The sequence below is a fragment of the Chaetodon auriga genome, chromosome 14 (assembly GCF_051107435.1).
Source record: "Chaetodon auriga isolate fChaAug3 chromosome 14, fChaAug3.hap1, whole genome shotgun sequence".
NCBI classification, from domain to species: domain Eukaryota; kingdom Metazoa; phylum Chordata; class Actinopteri; order Chaetodontiformes; family Chaetodontidae; genus Chaetodon; species Chaetodon auriga.
The window spans coordinates 13,680,876-13,708,471 of NC_135087.1; the positions used below are offsets into that span (position 1 = coordinate 13,680,876).

The 27,596-nt window shown below is 45.5% G+C and overlaps 1 protein-coding gene across 1 annotated transcript; it reads left to right on the plus strand.

The window, feature by feature from the left end:
- The first annotated feature begins 1,838 nt into the window (after positions 1-1,838).
- On the plus strand, positions 1,839-27,194 carry tmem260 (transmembrane protein 260). The gene is made up of 16 exons (XM_076749525.1): positions 1,839-2,230; positions 5,326-5,357; positions 6,907-7,058; positions 15,651-15,828; positions 15,951-16,064; positions 16,560-16,739; positions 17,037-17,077; positions 18,553-18,639; positions 19,776-19,884; positions 20,058-20,230; positions 21,537-21,708; positions 22,425-22,564; positions 23,183-23,359; positions 24,873-24,926; positions 25,183-25,267; positions 25,433-27,194. Exons 1-16 carry the CDS (start codon positions 2,122-2,124, stop codon positions 25,691-25,693), a joined length of 2,064 nt encoding a protein of 687 aa, XP_076605640.1. The 5' UTR covers positions 1,839-2,121; the 3' UTR covers positions 25,694-27,194.
- The last annotated feature ends 402 nt before the right edge of the window (positions 27,195-27,596 follow it).

Below are 27,596 nucleotides of genomic sequence, written 5' to 3' on the forward strand. Positions count from 1 at the left end.
GAACGAGGGCCTCAACCCTGCGTGGTAATTCCTCTGTTTGGACAAGCTGTCAATAAAAAGCCCTTGCATTTTCTGGATGCATGGGGCCGAGGACGCGTTTAATCCAGCAGACTCTCTAATGATTCCTCTGCGCCTGGAACAGCAGCTACAGGCCTCTGCGAATGCACTTGCAGCCGTGTTTTATCTCTCCCATCACAGCTGAAATGTGTGTTCATATTAACACTCCGTTTAGCATTTGTGCATATGCTGCTCAGTTTGGCTGGGTGCAAGACTTTGGTTTTCTATGAGGCATGGGGGGGGGCTAATGGAAGTGGTGGTTTTAGAGAGAAGACTTTATGACGTGCCTGATTTACCCCCCCTCCCCCCACTCCCCCAAATTCACTCCATCTCCTCCCCATATCCCTCTGGCAGCACTGCAGCCCAGCGGATAACCAAGCGTGGATTAGCAGTGACATCACACTGAAGAGATGGCTGAGCCCGAGTGTGAGGAAGGGTGAGTACTTGGGTGTGTGTGTCAGATGGGTGTGAGCCTTGTGTGTGTGTTCAAGACTGATTAGACGATGAGGGTGGTGGTGAGAGGGAAGCGAGGATTAGAGAGCCATCCGAGAGTTGGCTAGGTGCTGACACCACTCCACCTCACCAAGGGCTCAATTTACTGAGGGATCAGACTCATTTACGGTGGGCTGGGATTATTATCAGTTCAATAGGGCAATTTCTTTATTACAGTCACCCTTCAACCTGTGAAATGTGGACACTTGTGAGACATTTATGGGTGCATGTATCTTGTTTCAGTTCTAATCTGGTGCCTTTCTGCTACAATTAATTGTGTATAGCTGCTGGTGTTTGAATGAAGTATTACTTGCTGCCAGTGCACTACAAAAAAGTTGTCTTTTCTTTGTTTTATAGAAAAGCTGGTCACACTAAAACATCTATTACGAACTTCAGACAAATCCATCCATCATACATCAACTCCTGGGAGTTTAAAAAGCGCTATGGTGACTATTTTTTTTTTTTTAAGGGCTCCAAATCGGATAAGACAGGCAGCTATGTTTGAGTTTGGGTTTACCTGGAATGTCAACACTCTTAAGCTGGCCCTCTGTATTGAACCCCTTGTAATGCATTGAGCGTCACCCGATTCTTTGAAAAGCGCAGCCCACTGAGAAAACAGGGTTCGGCTGCATCTGCAACAAAAGAATGGTGCACAGAATGAAAAAGACATTTAGTCACAGCCAAATGTAATGGACGTGTGAGCTGTGCCACTGACTCAGGTTTGCTAACATGAGTGAAGCATACTGTGCACTGTTGTAGATATATATAAGGTACGCATTAATACATAACCATGATTCATTATCTGGATTGGAAAAGCAGTTGGCAAAATGTATTAGTGCATCATATATTTTCTTCATATTTGTCTGTAGATACATTTAAATTCCAGCACACATCCCTATTATACTTGGAGCACTTGAAAAACACAAGCAAGTGTGTAGAAATGAGGAAAAAGAAACACCAATTTATGTTAGATATTTTCAGACGAATGTACACAGAGCAGTTGCAGCGCTTGTGTGGACTTCAGGTGTGCAGACCCTCCCTCAGTCTGCCATGTAAACAGGCGTGATGACAAATCTAAGCTCTTCACTGAGTCACAGTGAACCAGGAAGTACAGTGATTAGGTTTTCACAGGCAACACGTCCGGGGAAAAAACACTCGTCGTCCACCGCCGAAACGATAAATACTTGAACTATGCAGCTACAATATGAATCACAACTACTTCGATAACTGCTGTAACTTTTAGGAATGGCGCGCCCGATGAGTTAGTATCGCGAGTTTATCTCGTTCGCGAGAACCAGGCTGCTACTTCCCGGGAACAGAACCATTTCAATTTAGCTAACGCTGAACGTCCATACTGCACGAACAAAACCGTAAAGTTACGTCTATAACTGGCGTCATATTTACTTTCCGTCAACTCTAGATTAATATCGGTTTTCTGGTAACTGGTATCTTACAATTTTGTTTACATTACATTCCTGAGCGCCCGAAATGCATGGAAGCTAATGTGAGCTAGCTCGCTAGTTAACTGTTTATCGACAGTTGATAACTATCGGTATTAATTGAGAAAGAAAAATGCCTGCGGAGCAGAGGACAAGCTGGATACTGACAGGCGCCACAGTCGCTTGTGTCACCGCTCTGTATGTGCCCTGCGTGCAGAGGACTGTGCCCGGTGGAGACTCAGGTTGGTGCTAGCTAGGTAGCTAATGCTCCTCTGGTCATGTGGCTTTGTTGTGTTGCCGGGCAGCCAATCATAGCGGCTGCCGCTGAACGGGTACTGTCCGCAGTGCTGCTGGTAACATTACGGGTCCATCAGCATGAAAAACCCGAACCTGTGCGAACATGAGAAACACAAAGCTTGCTTGAGAACATCATATCTGAACGCTAATATATTGATTCTAAAACACATTGACTTATGATTGACTGAAGATGTCTAAGACGTTTTACACACAGTTCACGCACCAGCACCGGTTTGCACAGTCATCCCCACGCTAATGACTGAATGTTGAACGTAGAAGTGAATGAAAATACATTAAAGGTAATTCCATGTGGATCTCTAGTAAAGAAAAGAAACGTAAGGGATTCTTTGTGAGCATTCTTTGTGTAGAATATCCCGATGCCGCGAGATTTCAATTTCATAAGTGGTGTTAACTTTTGCATGCAAATTGCTGTGTTATTAATGATTTCATTTTAAGTTTACTTAACCTGTTCTATGAATTAGTTCTGAAACGGTCTTGAAAGTTGACTGTGATGCATTAGATTTTGTTTCTCTGTAGATTACACTTTTGGAATTAATTCAATGTCATTTTTGACACTAGAAAGGAAGGAAGTCTTTTAATGAGAGTCTGGCGTTGGCATCAAAAACAGATTTGACCCAGTGGATTAACAAGAGTTTATGTTATGATAATTATCACAGAGTTAACTTTTTCCATTTGACCCACTCCAAATTTCACTGAGCTGCACTGAAACAAAACGTTCTTTATTCACAGTCATTTTCTGCAGAAGCCACAGAGAGAGAAAAAAAAAGTAGCGCATTATTTATTTCACTGACTGCACTACCGCTGTGGGTAATATAGACACCATTTGAAATGACAAAGTATTGTTGACAACCCTTGACTTATAAAATAATATGGGTTGTTTGTTTGAGTTGAACATTATGTGCGTGTGCATAAATTTAATTTGCACTCTTCTGTAATGAGGCTTAACAGTGGACCCAGATGCATTTCACTCAGCACCTCCCTGTGTTGTAGGCCCATGTGTTTTCCAACATTCTTGCAATGCACTTTATGAAGAACTGCTTCGCACATTTACAGACAGTGTTTAGAAGTGATAGCTAGGTTACAAACTTGTAAATGTGGACTTTAGGGCATGAAGTCTCTGCTTGTTAGGTGTGCTCTGCTCTGGCATACAAGCTGCTGTGGAGGGGAATGCACATTTTGCAAAATGAAAGCATATGAAAAGCTGGGCCAGATATGAGCGAGCAGAGACGAAGAGAGAGCAGGCAATTGGAGCGCTGAGTAGCCCAGCTGGTTGTGCTGCTGTCTAGCGAACGGGGCCTTTGAAAAAATGGCCAGCCCCTTCTCCACAGTGTTTAGGGATGGTGCAGGATGCCCGCTCTGATAGTGCCAGCTGAACACCCTTCCGAATTCTCCAGGTCTCCGTCTCTGTGTCCTAATCTCTTTAGGTGTGATGTGCCCTGGAGAGGCTTGAGCACAGCCCCGCGGGTACGCTGTTGTCTAGGAATGTGGAGTGTGGAAATGATGGGGATTATGGGAAGACTGGTGTGGGTGCCCATGCTCCACTATCACAAAGACTCTTGGCACCCATGCTGCTACCCCGTTGAGTCAATATTTTCCCTTTTTAGTATTGGGGCTGCAGAACTGCATTGCATCTCTGTGGCACTGAGATGGATGTTTTGGCTCAATATTAGTTTGAGTTTTTCTGTGCTGAATAGTGTAAAAGTGTGCCACTACTGTGGGAAAATGAGTGAAATTGAGAAACCGATGAGGGATGAGAAAGTGTGATGTAAAATGATGGCAGGTATAGCTGGCGGCTCATGCCAGGTGAAATGGAGCTGTGAAAACATTTAAGCTGTGCAGGTGGAGGAGTTCTGACTTCATGGTCCATTAGACTGATAAGAGTTAGGGCTCCTCATGTGGCAGAAATTTAGGCATAATAATTCACTGTATCGGCAAGGTTGCAAAATGCGTGATGCAGGCAATGCCATCTGAAATTCAGCTGTTCTGTTCTATAATGGTGGGTGCTGCATCGGGGCCCATGTTTTTGCTCTTCAAATGTTTATGTTGACAATGTAAAAACACTTGTAGATGTTTTGATCGTAAATCAATGCTGTTTTTGATGTTTGATTGAAAAAAATGATTTAAAAAAACTTTTACCTTTTATGAATCTAGCAGACATCCTGCATAGCTGATTTGCAGATGAAGTAGTAGACTGAGGAAACAAGGCCACTGTTCTGTTGACTGTGTCGGATGGAAGAGATGACTACCCATCTTGTACCAGTAGAGGGAGCTGTCTTGAACGCAAACATTTATCAATGTCATTTAATCTGAACCAAATTTCAATTTTCATGAGTGGGAGATGCAAACATTGGGTGAGAAATCAGTATAATTTGAAACGCTCTGGGTGTATTCTGGCACAAATGGGTTTGTGCCCAGATACATTAAAGCTTCCTCAAATAGCTTTTAGGGGTTTTCTTTTCACTTTGTGCCGCGCCTCACACAGAGCTTGTCAAAAAATTGTGCAACCGGCTCTTATTTTTACAGCTTACCTCATTCTGTGACTGTCACCAACGTTGCCTTTCTGTTTGTGCCCAACGGACTAAACGAGACACTGAGACATTGGGAGTGTGGGAGCAGCAGAGAGGCACGTAGAGCGGCAGAAGAAAGAGGAAGGGAAAGAACCCCGATGCACAGGGAGGATGGGACTGGGAGCATTATTCTCAGATCAGCATATGTGTGTCTTTGTGTGACAGGGCATTGGAGAGGGAGTCTAATGGTTTGTGTGTGCGCGCGTGTGTTTATATCTGTGTGTATGTGCTGGAGGAAGGGAGGGAGGCATCAGGGGAGAAGCGAGAGATGAAGAGAATGAGCGTGCCGCTTAGGAAATGTCACACTGGGAAGATTTGTAGGTTTTGATCCTGGCAAATTAATGCAAAACCCCAGTGCAAGTATTTGATTTGGGAAAACTTTGGGAGCAGACTTGTCTCTTAATAATAATTATTGGGTTTACATTAATTTCCTCCCCTATTCTCTTCCACAGGAGAGCTGATCACCACTGCTTGTGAGCTGGGGGTAAGTATTAGCTGTATTGTTTAATCAATTCACTCATTAACTCTTATAAGCATTAAGGAAGTTTAATTAAGCATGGGCAGAAAGCAGATTAATTTACTTTCAGTCCACAGGTTTTTCCCCTTCTTTTCTATACACTTATTTTACTAAGTTGCAAGTAGAGAATGCTATAATTTGCAACCCGTTTTTCAAATCCAATTAAAGTCAATGGTAAGGCGATGGCTTTTGTAGGCTTTGCCTTATGTACGGTATAAGGCTTATTATATCCACCCCTCTTTTTTTGTGTGTGTGTAAGCCGCGAAGAATGAACTAAATCGGGTTAACAGTTATAATAAGTTTTATTATTTAATAAAGTTTATTACGCCGCTGTGATCCTTTTAGGGAGGCTGTGTCGGTGTCACTATGCCAGTAATCCTGCAGTTAGTGCTGCAGTCCGTGTGGCCTGCCTGTCTGCCTTTCAGGCCTCCCCAGGGCCTTGCAGACCGTCCCTGGGCCCAAGGCTGCTGGCCCCCCCTTCTGATCCCCAGAGCTCCTGAGTTCTGCTTCCCCATGCTCCCTGTGGCCTTTGTCCCTCAGCTGTCCTTTTGCTGCACGTGTATCCACTCCTGTTAGCCACACAGTCCTTCCTCCACATGCTCTAAACTGATGCTGAGTTACCCACCTGCCTGACACTAACACTTCAGCAAGCTGCTCTCAGAGTTGCTATCTTTTTTTCTTTCTTTCATTCACTACATTACTTCTTCTCTGTTGCTCCTTGACTTCTGACCTACATGCTCTATCCCCAACTCATCCCTCTGAATTTGGATGAAGTTGCTTCCATGTTTGAACATGACCAAGGAGCCTTTGCTGTGTCTGAGGTGACCGGCAAGGTAGTCACACTCTCACCTTTCAGCTCTGTATTCATTCCAAGAGCTGCCCCTTCTCCCTGCCTGCGTGGCTCGTGTTATCAGTGCCAGGGAATGAGTCTGTGTCTAATGACTGAGCCCTTATCTGGGTGGAGGAGACTTAGCGGCTAATTGCTGTGATTGCTGAGATCCCCCAGGCGAGAATGACTGCGGCTCGGAGGTGGTTTGGGGGCTGGGGCTGGCGAGCACCACGTGCTCTACCACGGGCTCCAGGGAGCTGCACTGTCCTTGGGAAGAGGCCAGAGGAAAAGAAGTGAGAAGAGGGAGGAAGAGAGGGAGATGAGGGCTCTGGTATCATAGCAGTCAGTTTGTGGTCATGCCAGGTGGGGTGTGTCTGCCTCTTCTTCATTACTGCAGCTCCACAGCACACCCAACTAGTGAAGGCAGAAGAGCAACTAGATTCTAGATCCTGCCGCTCCTCAGCACCATCTGCTTCACTCTTGTTTGGTGGTTACCTGCTAAATTCTTAGTCTAGCTTTATATTCTTACCTTTATCTCTGGTACATTATCTTAGCCCGCTGTCCCCTAAAGCACATCTCACATGAACCATCACCTTGTGTATGTGCTTTTCTCTTGAAGCTGTGAATCTGCTTCTTATTGCGTTTCTAGATTTGAATTTCATGCTTCGTGTGTCATTTTGTTCTCAGGTGGCCCATCCTCCAGGATACCCTCTCTTCACCTTAGTTGCTCGCCTGGCTATGTGTCTTCTGCCCTCGCTCTCTCCAGCCCACAGTGTCAACCTGATGAGCAGTCTGCTGGGGGCTGCAGCTTGTGGCGGCCTCTGCATTTCTGTCTGCAGGTAAACGCATGAAACAGAAGATTCTAATGCCTTTTTCCACAGTTTGTTGACATGTTTGTATTATTCCTCTGTTCTGTGACTGCTGTGCTTTGATTTGAAGGAATGTGCTTTAGTAAAAATAATGTACTGTCCGGGCATTTTTAGTGGTCTACTTCTCTGTCATAGTAGGCATCTACACAAGATGTGATGTCACACAGTTGTGCTTGTATGTTTATGTCTCAAACAGAGAAGCCTTTCCCCTTCAGCAGAGGAATCTGACACCAGGCTTCTACTGACAAACTCTGCACATGCATCAGTCTGTATAGCAAAAGTCAAACATCCGAGGGAAGTAACAATAAAAGGAAGACATTTTTTGAGTGGAGGGGGTCTTAAAACATTCCCCTACTGATTTTTTGCATCTTAATGCGTCTGTAACAGAGAGTGGTATTTTTGGGTCCTGACAGACTGACAGTGTCGTCCCTGATCCTCTGTTCAGTATTCAGGAGCAGAGCCCAGCCGCCCTCCTCCCTCCCACCACCCTGCCCTGCCTGTTTACCCATCAGCCACCCGTTGTGAGTGTGCGTGTGTATGTATATCACAATTATCGCGCCCTCCAACCCCCACCCCGACGTCCCTGTTCTCCTGCCTCCCCATTGCCCAGCATGCTCCCAATCCTGACATGGCACGATTTCTTATCTCCCCCTTCTTGCCTCCTGGGTCTGAGAGGGACGGGATCAGTAACTGCGCTCCTCCCTCTCCCCTCTCTTCAACCATCTCTCCCCTTACTCAGTCATGAGCACAGTTTAAGGTCTCTGCATTGCCATCTACCACCCTGCAGTTTCGCCTGCTGCTGACCCTATCATGTAAGGAGTATTTTACCCTTTCCCTCTTTGTGTGTGATTATCTCCCATGGTTGGCCAGACTACCTAACATCACCCTTTTGCTGATCTTAGTAATTTCCCACATTGCATTGTTGGTGGCAGCTTAGTGTCAACATTTTTCCTTTTGTCACTGTTTATGCATACTTGGGCATTTCCAAGCATGTCATATATTTCTAATTTACTCTGTCACAATAAGAATTGTTGAATATGATGTAATTTCTTCCTGCCGTACACCCCGGCAGGCTGCGAGGACCCAGTGATAGTAATAAAGTTGTGCACGCGCCCAGGTGCTCAGTACAGGGCCTACTTCCTGTGTGCTTGGCCGGTGTGTGCTTGGTGGCAGGTGGTCCAGAGAAGGTCAGGGTATAGGGTCATCCCTGCTGCAGTAGGGCATGGGCTGCGGAGGAAATGCTCCCCAAGGGACTGGCCCTAAGCCCAGACTGCATCAGCCTTAGACCCTGCCCCGCCTTTCTGATTCTCAGAGGTGAATCCAAACCTACCAGCTTCAGTCACTGTGCTCAGGACTGCGCAGGGGAGAGACAAAGAATAAAAAGAGGACCAAAAGAAAGAGAAGGAGCACAGTGCTTCTTTTGCGCTGTCTGGCTTTGTATCACTGTGATCCCCCTACTCATAATGCATTTGATGAGTTACCAGTCAGTTGGACGATTGGATTCAGTTCTTGGCCAGACATTACACACCGTTATTTTGAGGCCAGAAAATATCCATGCAGTCTGGGTGATATTTGGCTCACAGTGTAGTGTGCATGTTAACTGTTGCCCTGTTTGTAATCTCTGTGGATTTAGATCCAATTTTGGATTATGCTCAAGTAAAAAGTCATTATGAGGACCTCCAACCCCACCCCTCCTCCAACAAGGGATGATGGGTCGTGAGGACTTCAGCCAGAGCACACAGTCACACCATATAAGCTCTTAAGTATGAACGTATAATCTATGCTTTCAATTTGAAAAATAAGCATAAAAGGTTTTCGTCATTATCTGCTCAGGGCCTAGTTTGGGATGAGCTTGTGGCTGTGGATCAGTTGGCACACTATGCCTGGAGGAGGCAAAAGTTGAGGAGACTGAAAGGCAGGGAGATGGTCTCTAGATGGTCAAGACCTCCCTCTCAGCTCTGGCTCAGAAGGCATTGGGTGCTTCAACCATACCAAGAAGACTGGCATAGATGTTATGCCACATCACTGCGGGGGATTCCCTGGCCAGGCCTCTTCGTCTGATGAAATGCCAAAACAGACCAGTTGACACCCGTTCATACCTGCTCTGTCTTTGCAGTAACAGTTTGGTCCTCTCTTTTTCCAGCATAATTACATTCTGAAATGTCTTCTGTTGTTTTCTGTCCCTTTGAGGCCCTCATAAACTTTTTCACTACTCTTATTTTTAGGTTTGCATCAGCTGAGAAGTAGACTCTCTCCCCAAACAAATCATCGCTTTGTGTGATTATTTTCAAATGGCAAAATATATTGAAGTTAATACGGGTACTTGAAGGCAGTTTCTCTCAAATAGTAAATTGTAAGACCTTGAAATTCATCTGGAGTATACCCAACATGGCAAGCCTTTGATGTATCAATTTAAATTAGTCGGCCAGATTGCCGTGTTTAATGTGGGGGAATGTAAGTTGATAGGCTTGGAAGCCACTTCTCTCTCTTGCATAAGTTTAAATGTAGCACTTAGCCTCCCTTTGATTTGTCAATTACAGTTCTCTTGGCTTGATCATATGGTTTGATGGCCAAATTGCATGTCTTGTTATGTTTTCACACCATGGCCTGACAAGCCTTTGAGGATGGTGGACGTAATGATAATTACTATCGATTGTGCTTGACGGTTCACAGAAAGAAACGCTTGTCCTGTGGAATGCTAAAGGCCTCAGCCACGAGTCTCTAGAGGAATGCACCCTTCCTAGCGGGATAATCCAGACAGCTCGGTATTCTGTGCTCTCTCGTTTCACAGTTTATCTGCTAAAGCTGCTCTGAATCTCTGCTACCTGGGAGGAATCTCTATCCATTTCCGAGCTTATCCTGAGAAACCCGGAGCAGACACGTTAGCCCGCTGACAGCCATCGGAGCAGAAAAACAACCTCGCAACGCTCAGTCATCAGCACTTTTTGTTTGATCACATGATTACATAACAGGAGTGTTGAGGCACACCAAACGTGTCTGGCTTCCCCTTTCCCTGGCGGCCCTCGAAACAAAATGCACACCTGCGAGAGGCTCCCCCGCCAGGAGCTGGCCCATGTGGCACAGCTGATACCTCAGTGGACCGGAGGGTGGGCGTGGTGCCATCCCCTGCCTTGTGCTGCATCCCCAGCTCCTTATAAGGTCCTCCACCATATGGTCCTGATGGCGCTTTCCCTCCTTGCTCAGGTGGGTTGTTTTTCACCGGGGTGGGATTGCGTGTGTCTTTTTGGGGTCATGTCAGGAGCAGTGTGTGTGGGTATTGCGGATTTGCTCGTTTTGTTTTTCTGGAGATCTTGGGTATGACTTGTGGCATCTCGCAAACAGCTGAACAGAGTTGTGCTGTTGGATAATGTTCTCACCTCTCCCTGCAGGTGGCAAGGCTGCCTCACCCTCTCACAGCTGCTATAGTCAGATAAAATCTTCATCCCAAGTGGCGATAGAGAATACGCCCATACCAGTTCTCTTCTGAAAATGCCAAAGACAATTTTAGGTTTGTATATTTAAAAGGCCCCAATCTCTGGACCTTTTGTTCGATTTCTGCAGTATCTCATCCGTCATATTGTAGTCCAACAGACCTCCTTTACTCCCCCCATCCTCAGCATGACCAATGGTTCCCCCAGGACTCATCCTCTAATACAGTTAAACAGATGTCTAATGAAGATGTTATTTCCTCATTACTGGCTATGGGATGGGGATAGAGAGGGGGAGGGAGGAGGGCTAGATAGACAGCAGAATACTGTACCAGTTTAATATTCCTTTCGCCCGTGGGCTCGAGATTGTGTCTGCCTCGGACGTCAATATTACATTCCTCACCCACCACAGGCGGTCTTAATAAGGCACCAGGCACGGAGACGGATCAGACTCGGCAATTACAATTCACCCAGAATTAGTTAATGGAATCTATACAGCAACATTTATGTATCACTGGTGTGTGCCTAATGACTTTGTTGGAAAAAGCGGCAATAAAAATGGCATTCAGTGAATTGCATAAACACAGGATTTTTGTAAATTGTTTTTTTCCCCTCTTCCTGTAATTTTTGTGTGTTGGGTGGAGATTAAGATGGCATTCTGGGAGAAATTGTCATGTCAGTGGCTGCATTGTTTGAGCAGAATTGTGGTGATTAATTTTACACGCACTTGGAGCACTGGAGCGCTCTCCTGGAGGAGGGGCGTCTGAGCGGCAGAGCCGGGACCCTTATTTACCCTCCTCTCTGTTTGAGCAGACAGCCTCCTCTGTGCACACCGGATGAGGCAGGAAGGAGAGGGAAGTGCCGGGATTGGTGACTGGCTGAAAATTAGGCTGCAGCTCCCCAGATTCAAATGTCCTGTTTTGAAAGTCAGCTGGGAAAAAATGATCAGGGCTGCACAAAAGTCAAAGACTCAAATGAGGTGTATTTTTTTTTTTTAACTCAAAATCAATAATGAGATTTTTTATTGATGATTATTGGTTCTTTTGGGGGAGAATTTCACAACCAGAAGCATTCATAGGTTATTTCACTTCAGCCTAGCAAGTTCAGAACATCATGTAATAATCAGTAATACATCTATAAAACAGCTGGCTAATATGGCTGATATCAGTATCATAATGTGTTTTAATATCCATAGGTATCATGATATGCAGACAATAGTGAATTTATGTCTCGGGCTGCAATCCAAATCGCATACTCTTTACTTATTTTTCTAAAATACTGTTGCTGCCTTTATAAAGTGCTGTCCTGTTGCATGCAGTTTGCATGCAATTGGTGCAAACTATGTCGTCATGACATGCCTTGAACTCGCCCTGAACTGTGACCCTCTTGCTGAAACAACTGTTGCAGTTCATAGCGTGAATTTTGAAATAAAAGAGAAAAGTATGTGATTTGAAATGGGAGCCAAGACTTTACATGGACCCTGCTCTCTGCCGCTCAGTTGATGTAATGTGTCTTCTGCTGCAGAGGATTGTGGGTCAGAATAGCCAGAAAAGCGTGCTGGCTTGCATCCTGCAAAATAGGAGCGGATACAGTAGGACATCCTGGTACTTTTGGCATACTGCATTTGATGTATTATGTATTGGGTCATTATAAATAGTGTGGTAGTATCTGTATTGCTATGCAGTATATGTCCAGTTTTGTTAACACACACCTGCTAAATATTTGTAGTCTCCAATCCCAAGCCAAAATAATGATGATGTCATCAGGGTTATTTTTTTAATACTGGGAAGGTCATCCAAGGCCACAGAAGACATCATTATGCATCTATTTTAACAGGCTGACAAGTGCTCTGCAAACTTAACTTGATGTGCACAATTAGAGCAGTGCTTTTTAAAAAATCAGAACCAAACCAAACTGAATTTTTTAAATAGAAATAACACAATGTGAAGAGATTATAACACAATTAAACAATTAAAAACGATAAATGATAAAACTGAACTATTGCTCAGCCCTTATCCATACACTGACTGGCTTTAAAACAGTCTTTAGAAGAGTATTTGATCCTGACACATATTCATAACGTATCATTTAAAAGCTTCAATTTGTATAACCATTGCTACTGGGCTTTGAAATGCCAAAGCAGCGCATCAGACACTTAACCACTGTCATATAATAGCTACTTAGCACCCCGCCTGGTGTCCTGGCCAGAGGACAGCCCTGGGGTGTCGGCGAGGGCCAGCTGGAAACCTCAGCCTCGGCCCGAGCAGGCCACCTCCTCTCTCGGGCTCTCTACCCTCTTCAGGAATGTGTGATTCTTTTCCAGCGCTGCTTCCCCAAACCACCACTCGGTTAGAGAACAGTGCGGCGCTGATCCGCGATGGCACAGCTGTGGTATTGTCTGTTCCCCGGGGTGGTGTGTGACAGTGGCTCCCTTGGCCAGCTCCATTGTGAAGCCTCATTCAGTTCAGAGTGCTGGTGTAGGCTTTTTGTGTGCTGTTATTTAGCAGAGATGACTGCTGCTGGCGTGTCTGTGGCCCGTACTGTAGAAATGAGGGGGTAAATGAGGCAGGTCCCATTTTGACACTTCAAAGTGATTTTACTCTGCTTTTGTTGTGTCCTTGAAGGGGACACATTGCTTACCAGAGCCCGTGGTATCATTGTCATTTATTCGTTTTGTTATTTACCTTTGATCTTTCCATTTGGACCTGATTCGTCTTGTATTGAATATTTTCTCATTTTTCCTATTTCATAATTTTCTTGAGTTGAATTATTTGTAGCTTCCTTTTCTTACATTAGTTCCAAGTTTGTGCTTTATTCCAGGCTTTATGCATAATATTTGTCATTCAGCTAATTACCCAAGTGATGACACAGACATTTTGGCAGGGTGGATCAGTTCAGGGTGGAATAGTCTCGTTATCAGCCGTGTTATTCTCCTGCCACGTCTCAACCAGGCCATTGTCACTGAGCCACAACATTTCAGCACAGCGGCATCCTGCACCGCATTGAGTCGCGATAACAGGGAACACGGCCACACTGGTGTCAGAATATGTCCTGCTTTATCTGCGCGCCCTGGGAGCAGCCAGCCTGGAGAATGAGCTGCAGAGGGGCTGAGAATGCTGACTGGGACCCAGGTGGTCCCGCGCAGACAGACAGGTCATTTACAGCCCGCACTGTACACACACCACTGGGCTCTCATGGACTGACAAGCTCTAACAGAGAGATTTGTCAGGCACTCAGGGAGAATAAAGAAGTTGAGGAACAGGAATGTGTGTGCGTGCATGTTTGTGTGTGTGTCTCTCTCTGAAGATGTGACGAGTGCCGCCTGGCTATCAGGCGAGCCTTCACAGGCACAAACGCACTTGGTGTAATAACCTCGCCCGTGGACCCCCACGACTGTTCTGCACCCAGTGGTACCCCGAAATCAGCCCCCCTGCTAGGTGTATGAGCTGTGGGTTAATAGTCATGCAGGGAGGTAAAATTAAGGGTGCGGGGGGTCTCTGCACCTCAAAAGTCCCCCCACCCCATCCGTCTTCATCCTTCCTTCAAGTTACAACTAATTCCTGGAGCGGTGCAGCGAGAAAGACGCTGCTATCTCTTATTAAGACCCACTCCTAGACGCCCCATCAACATAGTCCACCCCCCCAACCCCCACCCTCATTTAAGTGCGCACACACACACACACACATATATGTACATGCTCATTCACCAAGCTCGCCTTACAGTGAGCACAGAGGAAAAATAGTGGAGAGAAGCAGAGAGAAAACCCAAGAAAAAAAGGGGAAGTAGTCAGCAAGCAGAGTTTTTTTTCCCTACCATCCTCTCGCTCTCCCTCTCCTTTTTTTCCTGATTTACCGCGCTTTCCTCAGAAAGCTCCATTGTTCCCCTAGCCTAAGTCTCATCAGGCCTTTTGTGGCTGACTATCACAGCGGCAGGCAGAGAGCTGGAAATGTATAAATGGTATCATGCCTTGTGATTAATGGCGGTGCTTATGAGTCAGGTCTGATAACGGGCCTGCTCTCTACTCAATTTCAGATACCGTTAATGGAATCTGTCTTCTGCGATTGTAATGTGAGAGCGCCTAATTTGCTATGGAGCTTGAAGCTGTCACCGGCAAGGGATTGTGGGGTCATAAGGGACCTGGCAGCCGTTTGGCCTGCAGCTTGTATCTGCGGTGCTGAATAGAGCAGCTCTCTGCCTGTCAGTTAGCTGATAGGCTGATGAGGACTCTAAGCCACTCCACACAATGGCGGAAAGGGCCATACTGCCTGACTTCCCTAATTGTCGAGCCTGCTCATATTTCAGAGCCAGCATGCCGGGGACTGGGCTGTGTTTTTTTTTTTTCTTTTCTCTTTTTCCCCTCTCTCCCTTCTTGAACTTTTTTCTTCCTTTTTCTTTATTTCATCCTTTATCCCGCACACTGTCTCACCCCTTTAACGCACACTTCTCTGCACTATTTTTCTTTTCTTTCCCCTCTCCCCATCATTTGTCGCCTCCCCTCCCACCCCCCCCCCCCTCTGTCTCTCATTTTAGTAAGTGGTGGGTCTTAGCGTATGACAGATTATCCCAAGTTTGCTTCAATTACTGCAAAGGAGATGGAGACAGTACAGGAGAGGAGGAAGGGGAAACTTTTGTGCACACATTATATTTAAGAAGCTGAGGATAAAGTGCTATCTCTACCACGGTGGTTTCTGTGCCAGTCTGCTCGAGATCAACCGGCTGCTGGGGAGGGACTTCTCATGATATGTGAATGGCCCAATTCACTGTGTGTTTTTCAAGGTCTTGTCCGAGAAGCAAACTTGGGTCGAAGGGAGATTATAATGGGTCCCCAAATTAGTCTGGAGAAAGTGACAGCTTTTTTTTTTTGGATTGCAAATTTTAATTTTGTGTGGAGCTGCTGACTTTGTTGTTTTGCCTTTTTTTGTGTCAGTGACTTAGGTCAAATATAATACTGGAAAACGCACATGAAGTTCTGTACCCATGAATACTGAATAAGAGAAGAAGTAAGGCTGGGACAGGTGTTTTTGAATATTTTAAGATATCTTTTCGGATTCGTTTTCGATGATTGCAGCGACCCCAAAGTGAAAAATGAAATGTCAGCACAAAGAAATGACGGCCCCTCCTCCCTCACTGTCAGGTTGGCGGGCCCTGGTCCTGGTGCAGTACTGGCTGGGGGGCTGTTCGCTGTGTCCAGGCTGAGCTGGCAGTGGTCCATGGTGGCGGAGGTCTTCACCCTCAACAACCTTTTTGTTGGTCTTCTCTTCTTCTTGACTGCCAGCTTCCACTGTGCTGAAAACGCCGCCCAGAGGGGGAAGGTAAGTCGGTGCAGCACACTTTCACCCTCATTAGGGGCCTGTGCCAGTTTCCTTTGATCAATCCTCGATAACATCACTTCAAATTGAACTCACAGTGCTGTACTAATGCTTGACCTTGTCAGACTGCACACTGGGGAGCACTGTGCTGTGGCTTGGGGCTCTGCAACCAGCACACCCTGGTGCTTTATGTACTCGTCATCATTCCCTGGGTCCTCCACCGACTTTACTCTCACAAGGTAAGTTCTCGGGTCTTATATAGAAAAGCTCACATAGAAGAGATTCCAAACGTGTGTTTAAGTAGCTTCAATGCAGACAGGAAGACTGGCAGATATTAGTTGTATGCACTGCTGTGTGCAGGCAGCAATTATAGATCCCATAGTTTAATTTTGGCACAAGGCTTTACAGAAAGTGAAGCAGAAACACTTCTGCATACTTCTAAAAGGGCATTTATACCCCTTTAGAAATACGCAGAAAGGTTTGTCCAAGGAAAATAAGCCTTGGAACAGTTTTTCTGACAGATATGAAAACATATTTCCCTGAAAAATGTTCCTTATTTCAAATCCAGCCTTTATTATCCAGTTTTCTCCAAGAGATCTGAGATGATTCGGCTTGTTCCCAGCATACCTTGAAATAGTTTAATGTTCGAGTTAGTCTTAACAATCACCTATAAAGAGGAAGGATGACTGAACATACAGTAGGTTGAGAAAAATGAGGACATCTCATCTCTACAGGAGCTCTCTTTGCGTGGTCTTGTGACTCTGGGAGTGTGTTTCCTCACTGGCTTTGTGCCGTACATCTACCTCCCCATCTCCTCCTACCTCAACACAGCCCGCTGGAGCTGGGGGGATCAGACCACCCTGTTGGGCCTGCTGACCCACCTGCTGAGGGCTGAATATGGCACCTTCAGTCTGGTATGTGCTGCTTGCCCACTATAATATCAGTCAGTATATGTGTGCTCTGTTTATAGTGATCCTGCTGAGCAACGCTGAAATGTCTCATGGTTTTGTTTTAAGCTATTAAGTATGCTTTGAGTTTTTTATTATGTGTGGTTATGTGTTTGTGGTTTTGCTTCACCATGTGTTTTGATTGGTGCTGCAGCAGAACCAACTGCCCCGTCAGGACAAATATAGGTCTTGAACTTGAACTTATGACCTTGTATACCAGCGATATGTATTTACCAATTCACTGTATTCTTCTTGTGTTTGCAGGCAAAGACAGAGAGCTCTGTAAACCCGACCATGATGCTAAAGTGAGTCTGCTTGGCCTTTTTCTGACTAAATTATTTGCACATTTGACATATTAAACACTCTTCATAAAGTTTTTATGGTTCACTGTACCGAGTTCATACATATTCATAGTACGTACTGATTAATCACAGATCTTTAAAATACCATGACAGCTTGGCATCTCATGTAGCACCGCCTGCTTATTGTTAAATTGTCTTTTAAGACTGCAACTAATGATTTGTTTTATCATCAATTAATATTCTGACTATTCTATTGACTGTTTATTAACAGAAATGGTTGGACACAGTCCCCTGATGCAACATCAGAAGGGTGTTTGAAAAGGGGGTTTCCAAAGCTATGCAGTGAGCGGTTTTGGCTCCTTCTCTGGGTGTCTGTACAACCTCTCTTTCTACTTTGACAGTAGATTCTAAGATGGAGTAGGAAAAAAAATAATAGAGAAAAGCCACAATCTGAAGCACAGTGAGGGCACACGCGGTTCTAGAGATGGAGGCCCCAACCACTTTTTGCGCTAGGTCTGGTGTTTTACACCGGTTTAACCACAGACACTCCAATCTGTTCTGAGAGCCCAGAGTAATTTCTGCAGCCCATCTCTCTCCCTCTCCTCTCTCCAGCAGCTTTTGTTCTTCCCATTCCACTCTCTCCCATCAAAGCAGAACTGAACCTGCTTAGAGGGCCAAATCGCTGTGTTCTGTTTCTCCAGCAGTTTGAAATGATCACTCAGCTCTGGTGTTTAAGCGTGACAAGCTGTGATGACAGACACTGCAATAGAGCTGGAGAAATTGTATTTTTCCACTCCAGCACCCCCACCCACCTCCTCCACCCGATTCCCTCCCTTTTCTCCCCGCTGCCACCACCACCACCGCCGCCACCACCGCCGCAGTCATCCCACTCCTGGTATCTTTCTCCAGCTGACGGGATGGGGGGTGCATGTGCGTCTTAAGACCCCCCACTACCAGCCCCCCCTCTGCCAGGCACCCACCCTTTCCCATCACCCCTGCTGCTTGATGGACAAGCACACCTTCAAGATGGGGAAGAGAGGCGAACATGACAGGCATGTCGCACTGGAGACGTAAACCCGCTGGAGAAGCTGACACACACACCCACAAACACACGCTCGTGAGCACATTCACACATAGTGTACATTGGGAGATACAGAGACTCAATAAGCTGTCAAATAGAGATGGGTATTAAGGAAGAGGCAGGAAACTATCTCTCTGCTCTGAGCAAGCGCTCTGTGACTGACAGGCGCTGTGAGGAGAGGATGGGGCAGCGGGGGGTGGATGACACAGTCATTCGTATCTGTCAATCCGATTGAAAGGAGGAGCGCGCAGTCCAAGGAGTTTGTTTTGATAGGGGATGGAGGGCATTTAATAATTGCTGTCCTTGAGTTCAGTAGCAGGGAGGGTAATTGAGCTTGTCTTCGGTGTCCGTCACATGTGTTACATGTGTGTTTGTGTTTGTGTGTGTGTGTGTGCAGGGCCCAGTTGGACCACTGCCTGGCAGACCTCTCACTTCCTGCTCTGGTGCTTGCAGGAATAGGTCTTCTCCTCTCATCGTGGGACAGGTGGGATGAGCGAGAGACGCTGGCATATCAAACACCAAACTCTGTCACACACGCACATCTCAGCAGCCACTTCAACCAAAAATCTAATCCCCCCGGAGTAAAAGACGGGGAACAAAACCACTGACAAAATGCTGATCTTAGAAAAAAAGAATACAAAAAAACACTGAGGCACCTAACTGTCAAGCTGTCGCGACGCTGCACATTCAAATCAAGAGAGGCTGATGCCTGTTTTGGATTTTCAAAAACATGTTTGTGTGTGCAAGTAAATCACTGCTTGTATGTATGTACATGCTGCAGTGTGGCAGAGTGATCCAGTAATTCATTACAATAGTGCCTTTGCTGGGTCTGTGGGGTGGAGCTGATAAAGCAGAGTGAAGCCCAGAGGGGTCTGTAGGGCACCGACCACCCCATGCCTCCCCCTCTCCTGAGGTGCACGTAGATAAACTTGGCTGTACACACACACACACACACACACACACACAGATGAAAAAGAGCAAGGTCATTTCATAGGAAGCCATGCAAATGTTAATTTGCCTCATGTTAAAATGTTGAGAAGAACTGTTTGTAGGTAAAAAAAAAAATGTTTGCTTACTAAAAATCAGCATTTATTTTTTAGCCATTGTGCAAAATGTGCAGAAAAAAGTAAAAAGAGTATGTGTTACTGTAGTAACCAGTCAGTGGAGCCCATCAGATCAATGTGTTGGCAAGAAAACCAAGTCATTTTCTGTGTCTTGAAAGTGTCTCTTCAGGTTCAGATGATGATTTGTTATTGCCATAAGGGTAACATGTTTTCTTTTTAGTGTATAAGTACATTTTACAGCTGTACTGTAATGAGTTTGTGATTCAGCGGTTGGCAGCAGCTCATTATGACTCAGTCTGCATTAGAAAATCAATCATGCACCTCTTAGCTGGCTGGCGTATGCATTTGCTCTCGGGCTTGTGATCTCCATCCCTGCATTAATATTTTTACAGACTTCTTCAAAACAAGTATATTTTTACAGAGTAAACAGACAAAATAATACATCAGACTACATATATGGAAATGGCAGACCAGCAGTGTACAGAGCAATATTCATGAAGTAATGATGAAAGTGAGTGTTTGTATACTGACTAACCAGTGGGCTTTCCTATCCTAGGGCGTGTCGCTCAGTGTCGTGGCTGCTGAGCACCATGCTGGTGGTCTACTCACTGTTTTTTGCTTGGAGAGCCAACCTGGACATCAGCAAACCCCTACTGCTGGGAGTGGTGAGCTACGAGACTTCAGCTCATTTTCACATCCTGTTTCTGTTGTTTTCATTCACATTTTCATTCACCTGCAGCGGTCTGAAAAGTTGCAGTATGCAATTCAATTTTCAATATAGGAGAAATTTATAGATGCAGTGCTGCCTGTGTTTGTGTGTGTGGCTCACCTCCTGCAGGTTGAGCGTTTCTGGCTGCAGAGTGATGCTGCAGTGTGTGTGCTGGCAGGCCTCGGCTTGAGCCGGACACACAGTGAGCTGGAGAGGAGGCTGGGCCGTGGGGGGGTGTGGAAGACCACAGGCTGGGTCCTCACCATATCTCTGCTGGCACATATGGTGCGCACCAATCACAAGTGAGCCTTGCACTCAGTTACAGTAACAAACTTCCTGTTGGGTGAGAGGAAAACATCAAATGCAAGACATAAAAATGAGAACAATATTGTGTTGTGTTCGTAATTGTTTGGGTCCGTAACAACACGTGGTTTCAAATGAAACGATGGCTATGAGATTAAAATGCTGACATGCTAACATCAAATGCAAATGCTTCTCAAATACTTATAATTCCAGTTCCACCATTGGAGAGTTGCAGTTAAAAGACCTTATTTTTAGGACTAAGACACAAAATCAGTTTTAAAACATCCACTATGCAGACAATTATAAAACAAATTCTACAGCAGCAAAGACTGTGATCACAGTACAGCAGTGAGCTTGACGAAAAAAATACACCCAAAATTATGTAAAGAATGGTTATACATCTGTCAAGTTTCCAAAACCGTTTTTGTATGCGTCCATGCCTCTTTTAGAGCTTACATATTCAGAACCTGATACCATCAGTGAGGCTTTTCTTCCATAATTATCTTGGTTGCATTGGACCGTACTTCTACAGGCTGTTGATTCCAAGTTCTAATAGTGCTTTTATGTGAATTTCTTTGATTTTCTTGATCCCAAAAAGCAGGCTGATTCTGCAGTAACTACACTGGGCCCAAATATGTCCGAAGTTACTTTTAGATACTTTGCTTTAGTAAAGTTAAAGTGAAATAAAAACTCTCCTCTCATTCTGGTTCCTTCTAAAATCCCCATGCTTAAGTTTTCCCTGAGTCAACCTGATTTGTTTCTCCTCTGTGCTTCATAGCGCAGGTCTGAACTCCGCATGTCAGGCTTTTTTCTCTGCTCACCCCATGGTAGGGGCTAAAGAGAGGCACGGTTAGCACATAGATTCCACTCACAGAGCTCAGTCTGAGATGTTAGCTGTCCGAGAAGGCAGATTACACCAGCGTAGTGCTGGGGAGTGCCAGACAGCCATCACTGAGCGGCTTTGATCAGGGGGAGAGCATGGCCTGTGCTGTCAGACCCATCACACCTGTCTCCCCACGATTAGATAGGCAGCCAGAGCGCTCTGCAGAGGGGAAGGGGCGGGGGCACTGACAACTTACCCTCAGAGCACCTTGAAAGCGTACCTACATACAGAGACTCTCACACACTGACACACACACACAAACACACACACACACACACACACACACGCACACACACACACTGTACACACACTTCTAAGCAGGGGTAAGGATGCACTCAAGCCCCTTTTTAAATTCAAGTAAACACAACTTGTGGTTTTGATGACATTATACAGTATGATGGTGAATGTGCTGATGATCCCAGGGAGTGTGATCAGAGCAGAAACGGTGTGGTCGAGAGGTTCGGCAGGGAGCTCCTGGCCTCCATCCCAGCGGACTCAATCATCCTGACCAGAGGAGATCTGCCTGGAAACTCTCTGCGCTACTTATACTACTGCCAGGGTGTACGGCCGGATGTGCGTCTGGTCGACCAGGAGGTCAGAGCTGTGATTCCTCCACTGTCTTTTCTCACTGAAGTTTAGATATTTTACATAACTCAGCAGTAAGACTCTAGCAGTATTAGAAGCTGTTTAATTTCAGAACCACAGATAAAAGTTCCCTCTGAATACAGTTGAGCTCAAGTAGTTTTACAAAAGTAGGTAAAAAAAAAATAGAAATACTCAGTGGCCAACCAGAAGGACACAAAATTAAACAGTGTTGAGATTTTATGTCCTTTCTCTTTCATGTTGCATACTGAAAAGGAGTATTTGTGTATTTTCAAAACATGGAATAGAAGAAAAGGAAGATTTGTGATTAAAATGATATTTTGAGTAAAAGGCAGTGTATATTGGTTGTGTGATAACTGCCTGAAATTCATACAAAAACATGAAGTACATCCCGACGTCCTGAAGTCTCTTGCAGGCTTTGTGAGTTGGAGTATGGAGTCATTACAGACATCATAGGTTTGCATATCTCTTCAACATCATAATCATAAAGGACCTTTAGACAGCATTGTAATGAAAATAGGAAGGGAAAACAAGAGCCTCCAAATTTAGACTCCACTGTAAGAAATAAATCCTTTTGAGAGCCTCAAATATGGAGCTAAAGCCACTGAAATAGTCAATGAGTCCTTTATTTAGTGGTGGTAATTTAACTGTTAACCATACTGGAATACAAAGAATACAGAGTTGGTGGTGCTCTCTCTTCCTTCTAGATGATGACATACCCGTGGTATGTGGCCAAGCTGGCGCAGCACCACCCTGGGGTACACTTCCCTGGCCGCTGGTGGGATCCAGTCCACCCCGAGGAGAAGGACACCTTCAGTCTGGAGCAGTTTCTGTCCCACAACACACAGTGAGTCTCAGGGAGAGAGCACACAGTGAATAAAAGGGATGGGCTGAACAGATACATAGAAGGCTGTAAAATGGAGAGAGAGTAAATTGGGTGGGCAACAATGGTCCAAATGAACAAGTGGGTGATCTAATGAGGCAGAGATCAGTGGGATGGTCGACACGGCGGTGAGTGCAGGGAGAAGATAAGCCTGTAGAACTGTTGAGGCCATAAAAGCAGTCTGATGAACTACAGAAGTCAGCTAATCTACTTGATTTGGTTAAACAGTCTCTGGCGGACTCATTGCTGCTCTCTGTTCATCATTCACTCACTCCAAGAGGAATTGAGACCCAGAAACTGACTGGAGACCTGTTAATACCAAGCCCACCAGGGGGCAGTGTTTGCCAGGCCAACATGCCTGTCTCTCAGTGGGGCAACACTGACCTGTGGGATTAACCCTCAGGGCCTGAAGCTTTGTTGAGGACCACGGGGCTGGAGGGAAACTAGAAGGTGTTGGGATGTTTCTGAAACGTTGGTGTTCCTGTGTGTCTCGTCCTCAGCACCTAGCTGGTGAGGAAAAAAAGCCATGTTGGATGATAATTGAGGATGTGAGCCAGCCTCTCTCCGGTTGTTTTTCTGCAGGAGGGATGTGTTTGCGTGCATTGGGCTGCCTGACGGAGACCCCAGCTGGGAGCGTAGTTTCTCTCGCTGGCCCCTGGGTGTGTGTGACTACTTGGTGCCAGTTCACAGGCAGCTGCACCCTAAAGAGTGGGCCCAAAGAACTCGCAACATCTACAACTGGAGTGAACCACACAACAGGTGCACACACAAACATACAGAATCGTTAACATCTCCAGACAGATACGCGTTTAAGCCCTAAACATACAGTTTCCCCCTTTTCCTCCTCTCAAGTACAATCATTATTCTAAAAAAAGTTGGGATACTATGATACTATCACCTGTTAGTAATGAACCTGTTTACCCGTGGAATGTTCCAAACAGGTGTTTTTGGAGCATTCAATATCTTTCTCAGTCTTTGGTTGCTCCTGTCCTAACTTGTTTGAAACGTGCTGCTGAATCAAATTCAGAATAAGCACATTTTTACAAAAAAATCTATGAAGGTGATGAGGTCAAACAAATATACTTTCTGTTTTATTTATGCTGAACACAGCATCCCCACTTTTTTGCACTTGGGGTTGTAACTTCAATTGCCTTTTTCCACACAGTTCAACAATGATATAGGTACTCTGTATCAGCTTGCTCCAGCTCTTCATTGAAGCTTTGTGATGTTTACACTGAGTGAAATATTCAAACCCAGGAGCCCATGCTTTTTTACTGCAGCACTATTCTGTCAAATGGAAATGTTCAACGCCTTGTGCATAATTTTACACGTTTCCCCACAGTCATGTCTGGCATATTTGTCATCTTGGGAAACGCTGGAATCTCGAGTAGAACTTAAAATGAAGCTCTGTGGGTTGAACAATGTTTGGCTCCACATTATGAGTTTGTAAAGACTGGCCCAGTGGCAAGTCAGTGAGGTTTAAGAGGCAGGTTGTAATTTCCAGGAGGCCCACAAGAAGAATCATTTTGCACATTGTTTAACACAACTCACAATCTTCAGACGAAACTACTAATATTCACTCAGCGTGATAATAGTCCTCGCCACATATTCCATCACCGACATCTCCTCGTCCGCTCGTCTCTCTGTGGTCCGCAGTCATCCCTCCACAGACTCCACAGAGCTTCCCTCAGTGAGGTTGTCCTCTGTTCTTCATGCTGTGATCCAGCTCTTTGTGAATTCAACCAGAGCAAGACATTAGGCCCACAGCCATTTGAAATGAGACTGAAGATGAAAAATAATGAGTTTCTTATTGCATTTTGTCAATAACTGTGTCAAAAGTGGAATTAGTCAAAGCTGCATATTCTGTTGCTGTTGCCAGCAGCCCTTCATTCACTCAGATATCCACGGCTGAATACTGTGACATTATTTCCCGCACCCTCACGACAAGCGTGTCCGCCGATGCCCACAAGCCAAATATTAGCTCGGGAACCCTGCTAAAATATTCTTTTGAAGAAGAGGTCAAGTGTTTACAGTCAACAAAGTGAAAAAAGGGAGATGTGGTTTTACTCCATGTCTAATGTGCTGGCTGGTATTGTTGCTCAGTCATTTAATGTTTATGCAGCAAACATTGATGTTTAGTGTATCAAAACCTGCACTCCCGAGTGGAACAATATATTCACATAAATAATCATTTATAGTTAGTGGAACTGTGCACAAGCTAGCGCCTGAAGCTGTTTAGATAAAGAAATGTTTGTTTTTTGTGTGTGTACAGTTTCCATCCTGCATCCTGGGAGCATGTCGCTAATGAGGAGATGTGGCAAGCCAGGTACAGTAAACTTTTTATTTCCTCTTTGGAGAGATTGTATACTTAGGCGTTCAAATAAAATGCTGCGTCACGATTCATACTGGCCCGCGAGAACATCTCCATAAACCAGTCTTGTGTGGTAGAGCATCTACATGTACATTCTATTTGGTATCGGCATCTACATAAATCACTCCATTGGAGTGGTGCGTCTGTGAGTGTGGATCTGCATGGCTCATCCATCCAGCACTTAGCCCTGAGCCTGCGTGCTTTGTTTCAGGATGAAGACGGCTTTCTTTCTGTTTGACCTGGCAGAAAGGCTGCAGGGAGAGGGGAAAGCTCGCCTCTTTGAGCTGTCTTACACTGTGAGTCTGACCTCAACAAACATGCAACAGCGCTGTTACCATAACGGTTCAGATTTAAGTGCCACACAAGGCAAAGTATGGCATATTCAGGGACTTTTTTTTTTTAATGTTTGCCATAACATCTGCTTTCATGTGTGCATCTCTGTGTTTGTGTTTGCTGGGCAGTTGTATAAGGAGATTGTGGAGGCCCACTCAGACTACCCTCCAAACTGGGACAAGAACTTGGCACTGGCCTGCGAGAGGCTGCTCCGCTCGGGTCACCAGGGCTACAGTCCAGACAGCCTGCTGACCTGCAGCACCCAGCACTTTAGTCTTTACTTAGAGAAGGAACCCACGGATCCCCAGGCGCCCGCCATACGCTCGGCCATTACTCACCTGCTCAAAGAGAGAGACAGGCTCCGCCAGAGCAGGAGGCGTGCCCCGTAACAGGATCCGGAGAGACCTGCATGCAGCTGGCACACTGCGAGTGAGCCACAAGCCCAGCATGAAGTGCAAGGCACCGGGGATGAAGTCTGAATGTGCCTCTTCTCGTGGCTTAAGGGCGGTGCTCCAGAAGGATAGAATGATGTAGTGATGTTTCTGGTTTCTGGTGAATATGGCGAAATGGACTTACCCAAATTGGACTTATGAGTAGGGGGTTAAGAGGAGTGCTGATGCAGAAATGCTGGTCTCACAAAGCACAGAGAAGTATGGTGTGGCCATGTTTCCTTTGATGAATGTTTATAGTTGGCCTGGGACAGAGCTTGACTTCGGGAATCCTTGACTGACCCCAATCAAGCTGTACATGCTCCCCTTAAACTCACCCATTCGATTGCTTTATCGTTGCGTCTCGTCCTTTTTTTTTTCTCTCCTCCTCTGCTCTCACAGTTTTTAACGTGCTGATTATTTTGCCTCAGCCACTGCTCTAGTTCTCTTTTTCTCACATCAGGATGGCAAGGCCGAGATTGAGGGAAAACCAATTTGGGGGCAGAAATGGGGGATTAGAGCAGCTGTTTAATCTAGGACGGACTTGTGCTGTGCCACATAGTCCCCACTCCGCACAACCGGCACTACCCACCCACCCCTCTATCCTTCCATCAGTCTATCTTAGATGGTCCTTTGAATGTTTAAAACTAATGGATTCGATGAGTGTTTTTTTTCCTCTCTTCTTTCCTAACGGGAGGGTTGTAATCCCCTGTGGATTTAAATGAAATGTGAAATGTCAGAATGCCAGGGACCCTTTTAGAGGTGCGTTTCTGTGTGCAGTGCGTGCATGTGTGTTGATTTGGGTTTGCATGTCGGTGTGTGTGTGTGTGTGTGTGTGTGTGTGTGTGTGAGAACATGCTTAAATCTCCACCCAAGCCTTTTCTCTGCCTGGAACTACATACAAATGTAGTCAATAAACAGATCGTCGCACTGGAAAGAGAGCGAAGCACAAAGCCATGCAAAGTCCGGGGACACACGTAGGACACGCGAGACCGTCAGCCTCTCAGTTACCAGGAAAATGGACTTTCAGCCCTGTGAGGGTTGCTGGAGAGACGACGTAGTGACCAGAGTCACTTGTGTTTGACATGTTCTCAGTGTCCAAAACCTCAGTAAAACGCTGTTTTTGTAAATGCTGGTGCTGATGTTAATGTGTGCCATGAAATTTGTTGTGCAGAGGTCAAACCAGTGTATTGCCATAAGCTTTATAAAACACTGCTGAAGGAGCCTGCTGTTTGAGATAGCACTAGAAAGCAAAGGACAGTAAGTGCATGTGCAGTTTTCTCAGAATGTAATCTGCCTCTCTGTTCGCAGGCCTGGTTAGCGGCTGTCAGCTGGCTGGATGATGAGATTCGACCTGCTGCAGCACAGATGGTTTGGTTTCCTCTAAAAAAAAAAAAGGGGGAAACTGTCACTCTGTTTTGTACAGATTAAAATATTTCAATAAAGATTCTGTTTATTTTAACACATTTTGAACCCTTTTTTTTTTTTAAAGTACACTAAGCCTCTTGGGTCAAAAATATTGATCATATTTGTTTTTGTCCTTTCATCTCAATTAGTTGCTGTCTCTTGTCTCACGCCCTCTTGATATTTTTTTTTACTTTACTTTCTTCCTGTCCTCCCCTTTGTCATCCCTCTCTTGTCTCCCACCCTCTCATCCTCTCTCGCCCTGTCTTTCCCTAACCCCTCTGTTCCTCTCCTCTCCCCTGTCTCTGAGAGTCAGTTGCCCACCCTAAATCAGCAAGCTGCCGAGGATTGTGGGAACCCATGGAATCGCCGTGACCAGGGATGCAGGCAGGGAGCCACGGCAACGCTGGAATGTGGGGCGTCTGAGGAGATAAGAGCTGTGAGCCCAGCCAGGGAGAGG